The sequence below is a fragment of the Pseudorca crassidens genome, chromosome 2 (genome assembly GCF_039906515.1).
Source record: "Pseudorca crassidens isolate mPseCra1 chromosome 2, mPseCra1.hap1, whole genome shotgun sequence".
In the NCBI taxonomy this organism is placed as follows: domain Eukaryota; kingdom Metazoa; phylum Chordata; class Mammalia; order Artiodactyla; family Delphinidae; genus Pseudorca; species Pseudorca crassidens.
The window spans coordinates 95657520-95673594 of NC_090297.1; the positions used below are offsets into that span (position 1 = coordinate 95657520).

Below are 16075 nucleotides of genomic sequence, written 5' to 3' on the forward strand. Positions count from 1 at the left end.
TAGCTGATTCACAGGCACACCTTTAGGTGGTCTCTCCCTCTCTGCTCCCACATTCGCTGAGTTGTAAAGTCTCGCCAGCTCAGCCTTTATGGGGGCGGCCCCATCCTCTCCACTCCCCCCGTGGCAGTGCAGGGCAGGGTCTGCACACTGGAGCCAGACCCCCCGGCTCACTTTGGCTCCATCACCAATTGGCTGTGTGACTTGTAACCACACATCACAGTCTCTCTCAGGTCTGTTTCCTCATCTGTGAAGTGGAGATAACAGCCATAGGGTTGCTGTGAGGATTCAAAGGTAATCTGGGTAAAGTGCTTAGCAGAGTGTAGCCGACTAAGTGCTCGATAAATGTAAGCTATTTTTAGGTTGGGCCAGCACTTGTCCCTTTCAAAGCTCCCTTGCCTATGAGATAAAGTACAAATTAAGTGAGAGGCAGCAGTGATGGAGGGGAGAGCCAGGAGCATAAGGTTAGAGGACTTGAGTGTGACTCTGGGCTCTACTACTCACTCATTTGCTAGGTGACCCTGGGAAAACCACTTACTCTGAACCTCAGGTCCCTGGTCCATGAAACAAGGGATGATGATGCCACAATTGTGTTGAAGATAAAATGGTAAAAGTACATGAAAGTGGCCAGAGCACAGTAGGTGTTACATACTAACGGTCCCATGTGATTTCTAGGCTCACCAGACCATCATTTATATGTTCTATGCACTCCATCCAATCAATCTGGTTTCCTATCATACTCTACTTTCTCATCTCCAGAAGCTGGCATCCCCTCTGTGAATATATATATATATATATATATATATATATATATATTTTTTTTTTTTTTCTCTTTAGGCTTAAAGAGCAGTTTTAGGTTCACAGCAAAGTTGAGTGGAAAGTAGAGTTCCCACATTCCCCCCTTCCCCTCCTCTCCTTTATTTTTTATGGAAACAAATGAGTATGGTTGAATGAATGAGCTCCTTACTCATTTCTCCCCTTTAGCCGTCAAATTGGGGGCAGTCATTAGGATCCTGGGAGCCTGTTACTATCTTGGGGTGTGGGACAGAAGCCCAGAACTCATCTTTGCAACCTGTATAGGGACCGAGGGCTAGGACAACCTGTAGACACAGCTGGTGCCCAGGAAGCTGTTTATCAGGAGCTCGGATGACTGAAGAGGGTAACTGTGGAGCTTGACCTCAGGCTGGTGGTGAGAGGCTGCGCTGTGTCATGTCAGGATTTGTGTAAAGGCCTCTTTGACCTATTTCTCTCGTCTGACCCAGCCAAAGCCCTTACGAGTCCAGACAGTACACCAGGGGACTCCAAACACCCCCTCTTATACCCCACTTAATCCATGCTTTGATGAGGAGATTGGCCCAGGCTTTTGGTCTTAGCTCCTTGTTGCAACTGAAGAATCAAATAAAAAAGGCAGACTCCTAGGGTCTTATCCATTGGAAAGGCTAATTTAATAGGTCTAAGTGGGATATGCATTTTAAAACAAACCTACTGATTCTGTTGCAGGAAGTCTTAGAACACTATGTTAGATAGAATTCCAGAAAATAAACCACCTTGGATAACCTCCTGGGGGAGGGCTCTTCCAGCAGACATGGGCTCCTCAAGAGCAAGGTCTCTGCCTGGTCATCTTTAGACCACGACGCCAGAGCAAGCATTAAATGGAAATACCCGCCAGGACGGAAGGCTGAGCAGTCGTGAGCCTTGGCTAAAGGCTCAGTGGGGGTGGGCAGGAATCTCCCCTAAAAGAAATATTTTGGAGGAGGAAAGTTGCAACTCTTTGAAGGTCCTTAAATGAAATGGGTCAGGAAGGACTACGAGTAAGTGCAGCAGGAGAAACGTTAAGAGGGGCAGATGGAAAGGTGTGGAAGGTAAACTCCTTGGTGTTACTTATCAACCTGCTAGAAGAACATGGAATTCAAGAGAGTAATGACATGCCGCTGCGTGCAGAAGGAAGAGTGTAGCGGTTGAAACGGAGAAGCTGTACGGGGTGGCTCAGCTACACTTTCCCGGAGTAAGAACAAGAAAGCTGCTTTTACAAATACCCATGGGAGGTAGATCTTTGTGAGCATAAAGCAGAAACAGGTGAGTAGTTTTTCCTATAAATTACCTAATACCTTACATGCTATAAATGAATAGTCCTGGCTCTTTAACTGACTTATTCTCTGGTTGCTGGAGTTTGATTTTTGAAGCTAGAAAACTGGAAAAGCTTTCATATTAACAAACTGTAGCTTAGTCATTTTAGTAGGTCAGGTAACAAAGTCCAGTCTGTTTTATTTCTAACCCAAATATTGCAAATATACAGAAAATTACCAGTACAAAGTTAAACACACCCAGATTTATTTACATAATGCTAAAGAAATTTGAGTTTTATTTCCATTTTGTGGAATTTTATTCTAGGGTCTGGCTTTTTTGTGTAACCGACATTGGTCATTGAAACTTGATTATCCCACCTCACATGCAATTTTCTGTCCCAAGGGAACAGAAAACTTGGGTTTTTAGCATACATGCAGTAACGATCTTAATACTGCTTTACACTTTGTACCGACAGCTTGGGGTGGAGGCAGAGAAGTTACAGAGCAAGGAGGGACCACATGCTGATAGGGAACAAGAGACAAGACAGGGCTGGACAACAGGCACACGGGGACCCTGAGCATTTCTGTGCACGAGGATAAGGAGGGTGCCATCAAACCCCTCCTCCCTAGACGTCCAAACACAGGAGGTGGGCAGAATCATCAGGAACATTTAAGTCACCCGACCACAAACTGAGGGCATGCGGAGGATGAGAACTGCATTAAAGACTTGGGACATATCAATAAATCATTAACATGTACACTATACAGTTTATACATGTATATATGTACACACACACATATATATATAGAAAGGTACAGATTAGTTTAAGTTATCCTATATAAACAAGGACGCTTAAAAATGTACCAGTGTGAAAAAATGCGTACAGTTAAGTTGTTGAAGACAATTTCTAATTAATGTTCTGATTCTTATTGTTATAATGCAAAGTAGCCAAGAAATCAACATGTTCCTGCTATTTTAATCATCCTCCATGAGGGTGAGGCCTGGGCTCTGCTAGGGCAGGACAGCACTGCCAGAGCTGCCTGAGCTGGGCAGATCAGTGGCAGATGGAACAGAAAGTCTGGCACCTGCTGAGTGCCAGTGCTGAAAGTCTGGCCCTCCCTATCACTCCATCATGTGGCAAATCTTAAACTTTGGTTTTTGTCCAAAGGACATGTAAGTCCATGTTAATCTTCCTGCTTGAGGGAAGGTAGTAGCAAAGTTGAAAAGCTGAATCTCTTCCTATTTTAGCAGTTCCAAGTATCTGGGCTTCATGTGAGGCAAGGGGGCGGTACCAAAAATGAGCAGGGCGAGCTCTAAGCCATTGCATACAGGAGTGGGGCTCTTTAAAGCTCTCCGAAAAGGAAAGAGAGAATCTCTCTACCTGAATCATTTGCCTAGAAAATAAAGAAATGACTCAAGTCACGACAGTCCTGCCACCTGGGGTGGATGTGAACTGCCCTGCACTCCTCTCTCTATCATTGTACCGTGATGAAGGCCATGGGAGAACCAGCAATGGTTTACAGAGCCAGCGGTGGCCAGTTCATTACTTATCTGTCAGGGATGAAAGGCCAGCTTGGGCATGTAGAGGCCCAGAGGCAAACCTAAGAATTACAGAGACGCACACTGGAAAGCCTATTCAGAGGCAGACGGCAAATTCTAAGTTTTAGTTACAGCTAATCTGTTGAATCTCTTAAGCCCAGCCTAGAACTGCCACAATCCTCCAAACGCTTTCATTCTTCTAAGGGGCATTCCCATTCAATGAACAGCCTAGGTGTATGCATCCCTGGTCTCTGGTCTCACTAAAAACCAAGAGCCCCCTTACGTCCAAGACACCTGTCCACAGAGCACGAAGGATGATGAGTTCTCCGCCTGGATTTTAGAGCTCAGGTCACTTTGGACGGTCTAATATGTCCAACCTACCTTACAGTGCTAACTTCTATTGTTGAAATAATCTTTTGCTATCAAGCCTGAGACTTTACACAACTTTACTTTCAAAGATAATTCTCCTAACCTAACATCGATAGGACAAATTGGAAATCTTCTTTTCTTAGAAGCTGTCATGGATTTAGGCCGTTTTCCTGTCTGGCTGAGGGCATACACTTGTGTGAGTGCAGGCTGACCCAGAAGGCTAACTAGCCAGGCTTGTTAGCAGTCCTCAAACCAACTGAGCTCGCTAGCCAGCCAGTGGTGGGAGGACAAGAAGAATGAAGAGGGTGCCTCATCAATGGAGATTCCATTCCTGCACTCTTGAACAGTGACCCTCAACAAGGTGAGGGGCGGTTTCTAAACACATATTCAAAATTACCATTACTTTTGTTTTCAACCATGAACAACAGGAGAATAAACTCTTCTGTTTACCAAGGTGGCAAAAAAGAGCTAAATACTGCTCTGCAAGAAATGTCACTGATCCGCATCCTAAAGAATAGCAAGTCATCTATAAGAGAGCAGCCCTCTCCAGGTGCTCAGCACTGGCGCGCATCAAAACGTATACGAGATCTGAAGACAACCACTGGCGGTGCTCGTAACACACAGGGACCCTGGCGACTTGCTCCGTTTTTGTACCTCAGCTCCATCTCTAATGGGGATTACAACCCCCGCCTTTTTTTTTTTAAAATCTCACGAGAATGTTGTAAGGTTCAAATTACATAATGCAAGAGAAAAAGTGCTGTGAAAACTGCCAAGTTCTATAGAAATATCATTATAGGCAAAGAGCCCTAATCTTATACGGTTAGAGAAGAATATTAACTTTCCTATCTTAAAACTAATCAGAGAATTACCATGTATCAGCACACCTACCCGAGCGGGTATATGTGGGGAGAAGAGGTGTATGGTGTAAGTAGGTCTTTTCTGGACATCAAATTCATTTTGGGCAGGAGGTGAGGGCGACCGGGGACAAAAGCCGATACTTAATCATTTGTGAGCTGGTATATCTTTGGAATTACTTTTAATTTAAAAACCTTGTAAAAGGAATGAGCTTTTCCTAAAAGACTAGTGTTCTCTGGCTCTAACAAGTATTAACTCTCTTTACAAAAACTGCCCTAACTTTATAGCTCCCTGACTCATTTAAGTTTACTGCAGTTTCAAAGTCTCTAGAATTCTCCATCCATTCCCTCCCCCACTTTCCCTGCGGCTGTGAATCCATTCTGGTGAGGAGAGAACTCAGCCATCTGCTCACGCATTCTGACAACAGTTAATTTGGCACATTTACTTTTTCCTGACTTTCTAGCCATAAAGTGAACTAGCAACAAAACGGCAGTTTATCAAAGAATGTCCCAATCATAATTATTGGGAGAAACTGTGACCGGCACAGTAGGTATGCTAAGACTGAAAACGTGCTACTATATTCCGGTATAGCAAATAGTCAAGCTGTATTAAAACTAACGATTGCAGCTTTCCATCACTATATGGCCACCCCAAAATCCATCTTGCTACATTTTCTAATTTATCTTTTTTAAAAATGTCAAAAGGAAAATTTTTTTAAAATACGAACTTAATGTATCACACGAAACATCATCTACACTAGAAGTGTGTTTTTCAGTTGGTTCAGCCAAAAGTTTCATGCCAACAAATTACTTGGCAAAGCTGGGAAAAAGGGCAGAGGAGGAGAGTCTGGTAATAAAATTCTGATTTTTTTAAAAAAGCCTAAATCTGAAAACATGTCTAGTCATGGCTCCATGCAGAGCAGCAACCTAAGAGGAAGCAAATAAGCAGCCATTCTAATGATTCACCAAGGAGCCAGCATAGCAGGCAGGAGGGGACGCAGAAGACTGTGACGTGCCATCCTCAGGGGCTGCACGGCCCATGCCACCAGCCACTCCAGCGAAGAGCTCGCTCAGCCTGGGAACACAGCCCGGGCAAGCCTGAACCCAGACCTTGAGCAAGTCCACTGGCACACACACAAAGCATGGCTTGAAAGATCTCGGAAGAAGCAAGAGTTTCTCCTTTAATAGGTGCTAAATCTAGTCAATTCTCTGCTGCTCCCTTTTTCCTGCCCCAAATTAAAAATATTACCCTTTAAGTTTTCCTGATTTAGTGTCTTGGAAGCACATGTAAGTTAGTTGCCAAAGGGCAATTAATGAGGGTATTGCCTAATTAAACAGGGGAAAAGAAAAATCACTGTGGCCTATGGTCCCTGAAAAAACAACAACAACAACAACAACAAAAAGCAGGGATCTGTGTGAGGAGCTGGTGTGCAGTGTTCTTGGAGCGGGGCTGTCCCCAGATGGAGAAAGGCTGCCCAGGCTGTGCCAGTCATCGCAGCCTCTGTGCTCATCTCTGCGGCTGCTTCGTGTTGCCAGCACAGCCCAGGGACGGCACCAAGTGCTTTGTGAGAGTTGATGCTGAAGCTGGCAGGTGCCCTGGGGCAGGCGCCATGCAAAACATGCAACAGTGGGGTTAGTGAAAAGTTCCCTTCAATTCCATTTCATTTCCCTTAAAAAACAAAAACAAAACCGAAAAGGGCCCGTACCTTGCAACAAGACAGAACTTGAAATGAAAAGTTAAAGAATTAAAAATTTTCCCTCTCTTCTCAGGGCCAATTGTAAGAGTGTTTAGGGTCCCCACCCCCCATTTCTTTAGTGTAGGTCCTTTTGGCTTTGATGGAAGCAGCAGAAACAGAGCTGGGTCCCTCGCAATGGGAAATTTATTTCCCCAAGTCGGAGCCACAGGGAGTGTAAGAGGTACTGCGGTTCCATCATCTGTGCTCAGTCCCAGCTCCTTTGAGGAGCTATTCCAGGAGGTCCTGAAAAGAAAGACATAGGCCATATTATTTACAGACCAAAAAAATCCCTATTTTGAAAGCCATTACCTAGTTTCTGGGCTGGCCAAGTCTTACAGTCATTAAATTGCTGCTTCTAGCTTATACCCTCCTTTGCTTCAATCATTATCTTGATCATGAGTAAGAAAAGATCACTCTTTTTTTTTTTTTTTTTTTTTTGCGGTACGCGGGCCTCTCACTGTTGTGGCCTCTCCCGCTGCGGAGCACAGGCTCTGGATGCGCAGGCTCAGCGGCCACGGCTCACGGGCCCAGCCGCTCCGCAGCATGTGGGATCTTCCCGGACCGGGGGACGAACCCGTGTCCCCTGCATCGGCAGGCGGACTCCCAACCACTGCACCATCAGGGAAGCCCAAAGATCACCCTTTTTAAAAATTTCTGGACCACCCCTCAAGAAGAAATAGTCTCACCTCATCTGAGTCATCATGATAACCACTTTTATGAGTGTGGGAGGTTGTGTCCAAAGCATCCACACCATCCACACCGTTGGCCTCCGCATGTTGCTGGAGCACAGAGTATCGATGCACCAGGAACCTGCGGGTGGAAACCACCGTCAACTCTCACATGGGGAGGAGGGGTGCATTTCTTATAGGACGGTGGATTTTCCAAGTTTTACACACTTGCAGAATGAGTCACACATATAGGAAGCACAGCCCGTAGCTGGCATATGGAAAATGTAAGGAAAGATTTGGGCCTGATGTTTCAGTAACATCACTTCAACTAGTTAGTTTTTGCCAGGGGCTGACTCAACCGTCTGCCCTCGGTGGACTTTCTGGTTTGATTGATTTCTGTTCCTTACCTTCCCCCACAGACGTACTTCTTCACAATGAGCACTCCTGCTACGACTGTGACCAGCATCAATCCCACAGTAGCCAGGATAATCGGAACAGAATTTGACTTGGAATTCTTGATAAATTAAAACACAAACACAAACAATTTTGGGTGTGCATATTCTCAGACAGAATTCAAAGAGGCTGCTCATTCCCCTATTTCTCTGTTGAATGATCTGCAGTCTCTAGGCACCTAATGATGATACTTTCCCAACCCCCGCCCCCAAGATGAACCATCTCAGTGCTACCAGGAGAATATCACAGCTGGCAGAGGGTGACCAGAACTTCAACTGCCTTAAAGCTGTCAGAATGGTGCAAACTCAGTGGCTTCCATGTCAAAGTTACACTGGAAGTCGTAGCAACTACCTAGATCAAATGGTAATTGTGACTGTTCCCCACTACCACTGTTTATAAGTCTTGGAGCTTTTAAGGGTGAAGCAGGAAAGGGAGACTATGATAATAAGTGGGCTGAATGAATCTAAAACAGGGCCAATTACCTGGAAAGGAGCTGTGCCAATGTTATGTTAGGCAAGCCATCCTATGACACCGAGATTTATCTTTTACTTAAGTTGTATGTTTTTACAAATAAGCTTTCCGTATCATTGTTTGAGTGTGACCTACCTGCTTTTGGGTGGGAGATAGGGTGTGTGTGTTTTCAATGTATCCAAGAGGAGGCGGAGCTGGATTCTGGGACAAGTTGTGTCCCTGTGGGCGGTAGTCCTGTGCAATCACACACACAAACACTCTGAGGACAGCCACCAGGAGTGCAGGGCGGGGATGCAGAGAAGGAGGAACTTGCCCCCGACAAGTACACACACCCACACATTTTTCTCCCACTGCCTTCTTAATCCCACCCCTTGTCAGGCCCTCATCCCTTAGAAGGTTAGATAGGAGGGAACTGCAGATTGTCCACCTCTCAATTTCCAGATTAGGAACCTGGGGCCCACAGTTTACTGCCCCAAGTCTCACTGCTGGGCCAGTGCTTCTTTATCAAGAGGTTTCCTCTTTACCATATCCCCATATTCCAGCCAGATAGTTCGGTGCTACAGAACTGTAATCAGCCCTAAAACTTGCTTCTAAATCAAAACCAGCCCCTTATTACCATAGTTCAGTTTTTCATTCTGAACACACTTGACATGACTCGGCAAAGAGATCCACCCTACCTATGGTCCAGTGCCCTCCCTTCCACATGTGTAAAACTCCAGCCCTTTACAGCCAAACTTCTTGAGTCTTTTTCCTAAATGACTCTGAGCCTCAGAAATTTCCTCAACCGTATGCATCTAGGACTTGGAAAAACTTTACTGAATACCATTTTTTTTTCCCCAACAAAAACGTTTTCGGTAGATGAGCTTAGCGTTGGGTTATGTGACCATCCCTCATCCTGACAGTTTCCTGTACGAAGGGAAGCCTGACAGAAGTAGTCTGGCCACTTGTACTCAGTAACAGAGTTCTTGACACTGTAACTTTGACTATTCCTGGCAGAACGTGAAACCCCACTTGTATCTAAACCAGATCTACTTTAACATACCTGCTTTTCTGGACTCAGAAAGTTGCTTGTGCACTTCTTTTTCAAGTCTTTCACTTCTCGAGCAGGATTCACTCCACCCTCGCATCTGTCTCCTGGAATTTTCCGGTACCTGAGAGGCAGAGAAAATTTGTTAACAGAATACAAGGATGTTCTTCTGGATTCTTGCTTACTTCCTGAAGACAAGATTTTAGAAGTTGCAGAAAAACTTCTGGTCATTACACCATCTTTCAGGCCTTGGGGGAGATCTGCAGGGATGTTTTGGGGATATTCTGTGTAGTTTCAGTCCTTGGACAGACCACACATCACTTGCCTTGCTGCAGGGTCATGCCACCTTTCTGCCTTAAGAGACTGTGTCAAAGAACTGTGACCAGGGAATGCAGTCAACACGCGGTACATAAACCACAGGGGAGGGGAGTGTTTATCAGGGAAGGAGGCAGTGAGCCTCCTCTAGAGCAGCGCTCTCTACTGTGGTGGCTATTTACACTTAAATTAATTAAAATTACTTCAGTTCCTCACTCACACTAGTGTCAACAGCCACAAAGGGCTAGTGGCGACCGCATCAGACACAGCAGATTACAGAACATTTCCCCCATCACAGAAAGTTTTAGTAGACAGTATTTTTCTAGAGTGCTCTCAGCTACTGCTCCGAACTATGCGGAGAGATGCAGCTTTCACTCTGCACAGTGGAGACTCAGTCCCGATACGGGAGAAGCAGGCATCTCACCCATTTGTCGTCAGGTGCTCTTCTCTCCCGTACAAACAAAACTCTAGGTCGTGGCCCTTGAGTTCTGGCTGTTCCACACACTTGGAGTCATTTTCTGGACGGAAGTAGCCAAAATCACTGTAAGAATCAGCAAATAAGGTATCTTTCAAAGTTGCTGAAAGACAGGAAGCGACTAGCAATGAAGGCTTTATATGGGGCAGTGGATGGTCAATATTCCAGTCTTGGGTTGCCAGAAAGCTAAGGAAGCCTGTGACATATAAAGAGGTCTGTTTAGGAAAAAAAAGCACATGGGGAGGGCTGAACTAAGGGAAAATAGCTTATGGATTGGGCTTCAGACTCAATAGCTAGGAGTCCCACACAGACAGCTCAGGCTCCGGGAAGGGAAGGAGGGCAGCCTGCAGGGGGTGGGGACCCACGTGACTAAGACACAGAGAAATAGTACATCAGCAACAGATCTAAACTCTGGGACACTCAGCAACTCTTTTATTTCTCTCCAAATAACTCATTTACCCATGTTCTACCCATGGCGGGTATGTTAAACCTTTCCTGCCTTCCCCACTTCCGTGTCCCTCTTAGTTTCTTAGATGGTCCCTGCCACCAATGTGAATGCCTGTTCTTGCCCTCCATTCTATCCCATCTCTCCATAGCGCCACCCATCTGCTCTTTCTCTGCTTTCCCCAAAGAAATGACACGAGTGGCCTCGGCCCCATCCTTCCTAATGCCCCTGGGCGGGGGCTCGTTCCATGGACAGTGTGGCAGTGACCACTAGTCCCACTCACCTGGAGGCTTCTCCTTAGCCTGAACCTGTCCTCTTCCTTCACCATCCTCTCCTTTACTGGCCAGATTCCTTAAAAAATATTTTTTCCTTGTTCTGTTGTACTCATTTACTTTTTATTCTATGCATTTGGGCTTCGGCCCCCTTCTGCAACCTTGAAAATGAATGTCTGTGGCCCCCCAGGGCTCACCAGTCATCCAACCTAGGGGGCTCTCTCTGTCTCATTCACTCTGATCACCTATTCTGGGGCACTTGCCACAATGCTGTGCCCCACACACTGAGGCCCTGAGAGCGGCACTCGTCTGTTTCTTTGGTCACTGCTTGCTCTGCTCTCTTCCTAACCCGTAAGTGCAGATGTTTTCCAAGATCCTATAATTCATTCTCTTACTCCCCCTTCATGAGCTTAACTATTTGTTGCAACTAAAACTTCTAGGTTTTACCTCTCTTGAGCTCTGATCCTACATTTCCAAATACCTGCTGGACACTGCCATCTAAATCTGCCGACAGAACCTCAAATAAACAAAACATTCAAAATACATCACGTTTCCTCCTTCATGCCAGTCCCTCCGGTCATTTCCTCCGTTTGTCCAGGACACTACCTTCCTTCCCACCATCTAAGTTGGAAACAGCCTGAGCACCCCCATCTGGACCCACTCACTTCATCGTGACTACTGTAACTTCCCCTCATGGCCTATCTTCCAGCACACCCTTCCTGATCACGCTGTTGGGGTGGTCTAAGCCCACATCAGTCCACAGGCTTTAACGACCTGCTTCTTCCCAGACGTGCATGGTCAAATCCTACGGCTCGTCAGGGCTCAGCCCAAATGCCACCTCCTCTACAAAGCCTTCTTTGACCCACCTACCTCCTTTCAGCTCTGGATGGAATAGTCTCTCCCTTTTCTAAATCCCCAAGGATCCCACCTTCTGTTTCAAACATAATTATGTGCATCTTACCAGGAGAGTCTATAATAAACTTCCTGTTATCACTTTGCACTGCCCTGTGCATAGAAAATATTCAGTGAATATTTGGTGAATATATAGATGCTGCTTGTACTTCAAGGCTTTCTGACAAATATTTAAGGGAGAGGGTAGAGAGAACAAAAGATACAGAAGATACCACACCTCCAATAGCAAGGAGAAATTTCTGGCAAAAATTTTATGTGTTCAATCCAAAATTTCAGGGACCATACCCTTCCCACTCACAAAGTACACATTTCTCAAGCACATGGGGTACAGTGGGCAGGCTCTGGAGCTGAATGGCCAGGTTCACATCGCAGCTCTGCCACATGATGGCAAATTAGTCATAACCTCTCTGTACCTTCATTTCTCCCTTTGTGAAATGGAAATAACCAGAGTACCTCTCTCACAGGGCTGCTGAGGGGAAGTGTAAACAGACGTACTGCTAAAAAACGTCAGCGGCTATCATTATGACTATGTGATTATCAAATACAATATGCACTCAAAGAGTCTGGAGTTTAATGGTGGAAGCAAATCTATACACAAAAACTAAAATATGGTAAGTGCTGTATTAGGAGCCTAGATGAGGAAAATCTGGGGAAGGCTTTAAGAAGGCGGTATCTGAGCTAAGTATTAAAGGCTAAGTAGGAATTCACCAGGCTTGGGGTCAAGCAGGGAAAGACTTCCAGGAAGCAGCAGCAGCATGCACGTGGCATGGAGCTCTGAAGAAGCACAACATGTTTGGAAAACAGCAGAAGCTCAGGTGACCAAGAGCCACCCTGTGTGCAGTTAAGGATGGGAGACAGCTCTTCAGAGTTTGACAGTATGAATAAGCTCTAGCCCTATTACAACATCAAAGTGATCTGAGTGATATTTTCCCCTGCGGAAATAGAGAAGGGAGGACCCCTGGCCATTCCACAGATATGAGCCATGCAGGAGGAAACACACTGGGTCAGGCTGCAGTTTGCTCAGTCCTGCATTCTCTGTCACCTGCACTTCAGGAGAATACATTGTGGGAGGACAGGACTGCTATCTGCCTGCCTTCTTTTCCAAATCCACTTCTACCTCCTGTCGGTATCTTTTGCAGGTAACAAGTTCCATAAGATTAGTACCTGTGATGTGAAGCAGTTCCTCTTATTTGCCCTAAGTTACCTTGCTTAGGCTACCTAGGGACTCCCTCGCCCTTGTATAATCAACTAACCCTGTGCCAGCCAAGAAACTAACCCTTAAGCCTGGATGGTCCTGAACTCTAGGGAGTTCACCTTGATGGCTTCTAACCCTTGATGGGACATACAGACCATACCTACTGATGTCACCTCCTCTCTTGGGACAGATCCACACTCTTTCTGCCTTCAGTCCTGCAGACGACCCCAAACCTAGTACCCTACCTGCTACACCCAGGCTGTCAGGCTGCTTGCTAAAGTCCAGTTTCCTCTGAGCTCCTGTACCACTTTTCTTGGTGTTTCTGTCCTATCATCTTCTCTCTCTCTCCTTTTTAATTCTCATCCTCCTTATGTACCTCTCTCCTTCCCACCACTGCCAAGTCAGGATGTCCAGGGGTTGTTGCTGGTTCTGGCCAATAAGTAACTGATGCAATGTTATCTGTCCAATTATTAACAACTCTGGTTCCCTTTCTCTGTGCCTCAATTTCCTTAATAAGAAGCAACAGTACTCCACTCTTGAGGAAAAAGGGAAAGAAAAGGATTTAAAGATTTCTGAACTGTCTTTTGCCTCCTCCAGCACGGGAAATGGCTGATAGGGATCTGAGGGATGCTGATACCAGAGGAAGTCCTCCAGGGAGCAGGGACAGACGGACGGCTGCTTGGTCACAACATAGTCCCGACCATTCTGACAGACGGAAGACTTGCGTAGCCGTAGGTACTGTTCTTTATAGCCTAAAATGCAGCCATCTCCATAATCTCCAGGGTCTGTGGAGTGAGCCAGCCATATGGTATAGTCCTTCTCTTCACCTAAAAGAAAGACAGGCTGTTCAGGAAACTGCATGGGACAGAACCCACCCATGTGATGCAGCTGCCAAGCAATAGGAAGAACGAGGAGAGGAAAAGTAGGGATGTTTGACTCAACCTATTGCTTCACTTTGGAACTGCAAATGAAAGTTAACATTAGTGGGAGCCTACCAGCAATGGGCTTTTCTTCATGCCAAGGGAGGAGTCTTTGCATCTCACGACCCATTTGAGTTCTAGGAAAAACCTTATTTTTGAAGTGGGGAGCTGGATGGAGAACCTCTAAGGTTCCTTCCAGACTGAGAAGCTTCTGTCTTTAAGTCTTGCACACCTGTGCCCTTGGTCAGCAGGAGCTGTCAGGTAAGCAACCAGATGCTTGCCTTTAGGACAAGACACCAATTAGCCAAAAGCATGGGTTTAATTTCACTATGGGTTAGTTTGCTTCAAACGGAAGGGGAAACATACTTTCTAGGCTTTTAACTCTTGTAGACTGGCTTTCAAATGAAGACCGTGATGACAGTCAACCTGGCTTAGTGTGTCATATCATCCACTCATGGAAAAATGACTCAAAGGCTGTGGCCTAAAGACTGTGGATTAGGTTTTTATCTTTTGGGATGTGAAGACCAGAACAGGGCCCTGTTAAAGAGCAGGGGCTGGGGCTTCCCTGGTGGCGCAGTGGTTGAGAGTCCGTCCACCTGCCAATGCAGGGGACACGGGTTCGTGTCCCGGTCCGGGAAGATCCCACATGCTGTGGAGCGGCTAGGCCCGTGAGCCTCAACCACTGAGCCTGCAAGTCTGGAGCCTGTGCTCTGCAACGGGAGAGGCCGCGACAGTGAGAGGCCCGCGCACCACGATGAAGAGTGGCCCCCACTCGCCGCCAACTGGTGAAAGCCCTCGCACAGAAACGAAGACCCAACACAGCCAAAAATGAATATAAAATAAATAAATAAAATTTTTTAAAAAAGAGCAGGGGCTTAACAAATCTTTTAATGATGTTACACTTCAGGGATAACTGTAGAGCTGCCTGCTGAGGGGAAAACTCATAAGCCAGCTCCTTTACGGCCTATTTAGTGAATTTAGATTATAATGACTCTCCGATTTTAAATCACTGAAACATCTTGTAGAAAAGTAAGGTCCAAACTGAGTGCTTCTGCTTCTTGCAGGACTCACTAAAGTAACATGCTGAGGAAACGGGCCCCCAACACAGCCTAATAACAGTCAGGACCAAATTTAACCAGAGCTTCTCGAAACTTAAGTCTTCTATCATATTATGCCAGAAAGCAACTATGGGTCACAGGGAGTCTTCACTTTTTCTCCAGTTTTTTTTTTTTATCCTCCATGTTTCCAGTACAATGTCAGCATCTTTGGTTCTGGGGGCCTGGGTTTGCTTGTCATTCTTTAGGAACACCTTGCAATGAATATTTTAACTTCTCTGAAGCCATTTTCTGGGCCTTTAACATGCCTTCCAGTTTGAAGTCACAGCATTCTGAAATGGTCAAGCCAAACTCTTTGCATGAAAACTTCCTCACTTCAACATTTTGATAAGTGACACAGTCAGTTAGATGGTCTTTGTAACACACTTTCCTCTACAGTTCTGCTGTAATCAAGTGTGAAAAACCCTGAAGTGTTATGAAATAATTTTAGACAAACAAAAACATGCATTATCCTTACAAGCAGAAAAAACTCTCAGAAAATGCTACAGAGATCTAAAGTACAAAACTATACTCTCCTAGATGTCCACATGTGGCTAGTCTGAATTGAGATTTACCATAAGGGTGAGTATAGAATATGCACTGGATTTTGAGGCCCTAGTTAGAAGAAAAAGAACGTAACAGATGGCCAAAAAGCACATGAAAAGATGCTCAACATCACAAATTATCAGAGAAATGCAAATCAAAACTACAATGAGGTATCGCCTCACACCGGTCAGACTGGCCATCGCCAAAAAGTCTACAAATAATAAATGCTGGAGAGGGTGTGGAGAAAAGGGAACCCTCCTACACTGTTGGTGGGAATGTAAGTTGGTACAGCCACTATGGAGAACAGTATGGAGGCTCCTTAAAAAACTAAAAATAGAACTACCATATGATCCAGCAATCCCACTCCTGGGCATATATCCAGAGAAAACCATAATCCAAAAAGATACATGCACTCCAATGTTCATTGCAGCACTGTTTACAATAGGTAAGACATGGAAGCAACCTAAATGTCCATCGACATTTAGGAATGGGTAAAGGAGATGTGGTACATATATACAATGGAATATTATTCAGCCATAAAAAGAATGAAATAATGCCATTTGCAGCAACATGGATGGACCTAGAGATTATCGTACTAAGTGAAGTAAGTCAGACAGAGAAAAACAAATATCATATGATATTGCTTGTATGTGGAATCTAAAAAGAAGGTACAAATGAACTTATTTACAAAACAGAAATAGAGTCACAGATGTAGAAAAC

The 16075-nt window shown here is 45.2% G+C and overlaps 1 protein-coding gene across 5 annotated transcripts in view; it reads right to left on the minus strand.

Annotated features, from left to right (window-relative positions):
* Positions 1-2237: 2237 nt before the first annotated feature.
* SORT1 (sortilin 1) overlaps positions 2238-16075 on the minus strand; it is a 73790-nt gene continuing 59952 nt past the window's right edge. For 3 of the 5 annotated variants that reach the window (XM_067727136.1, XM_067727135.1, XM_067727140.1), the window contains exons 15-21: positions 13433-13622; positions 9921-10037; positions 9197-9305; positions 8290-8388; positions 7638-7744; positions 7249-7372; positions 2238-6805 (exon numbers count right to left, since the gene is read on the minus strand). In XM_067727136.1, coding sequence (XP_067583237.1) covers positions 6791-6805; positions 7249-7372; positions 7638-7744; positions 8290-8388; positions 9197-9305; positions 9921-10037; positions 13433-13622 — 761 coding nt within the window. In that variant the 3' untranslated portion in view covers positions 2238-6790. The remainder of the gene's footprint in view (positions 6806-7248; positions 7373-7637; positions 7745-8289; positions 8389-9196; positions 9306-9920; positions 10038-13432; positions 13623-16075) is intronic. The other 2 variants (XM_067727138.1, XM_067727137.1) reach the window with 1 other exon arrangement.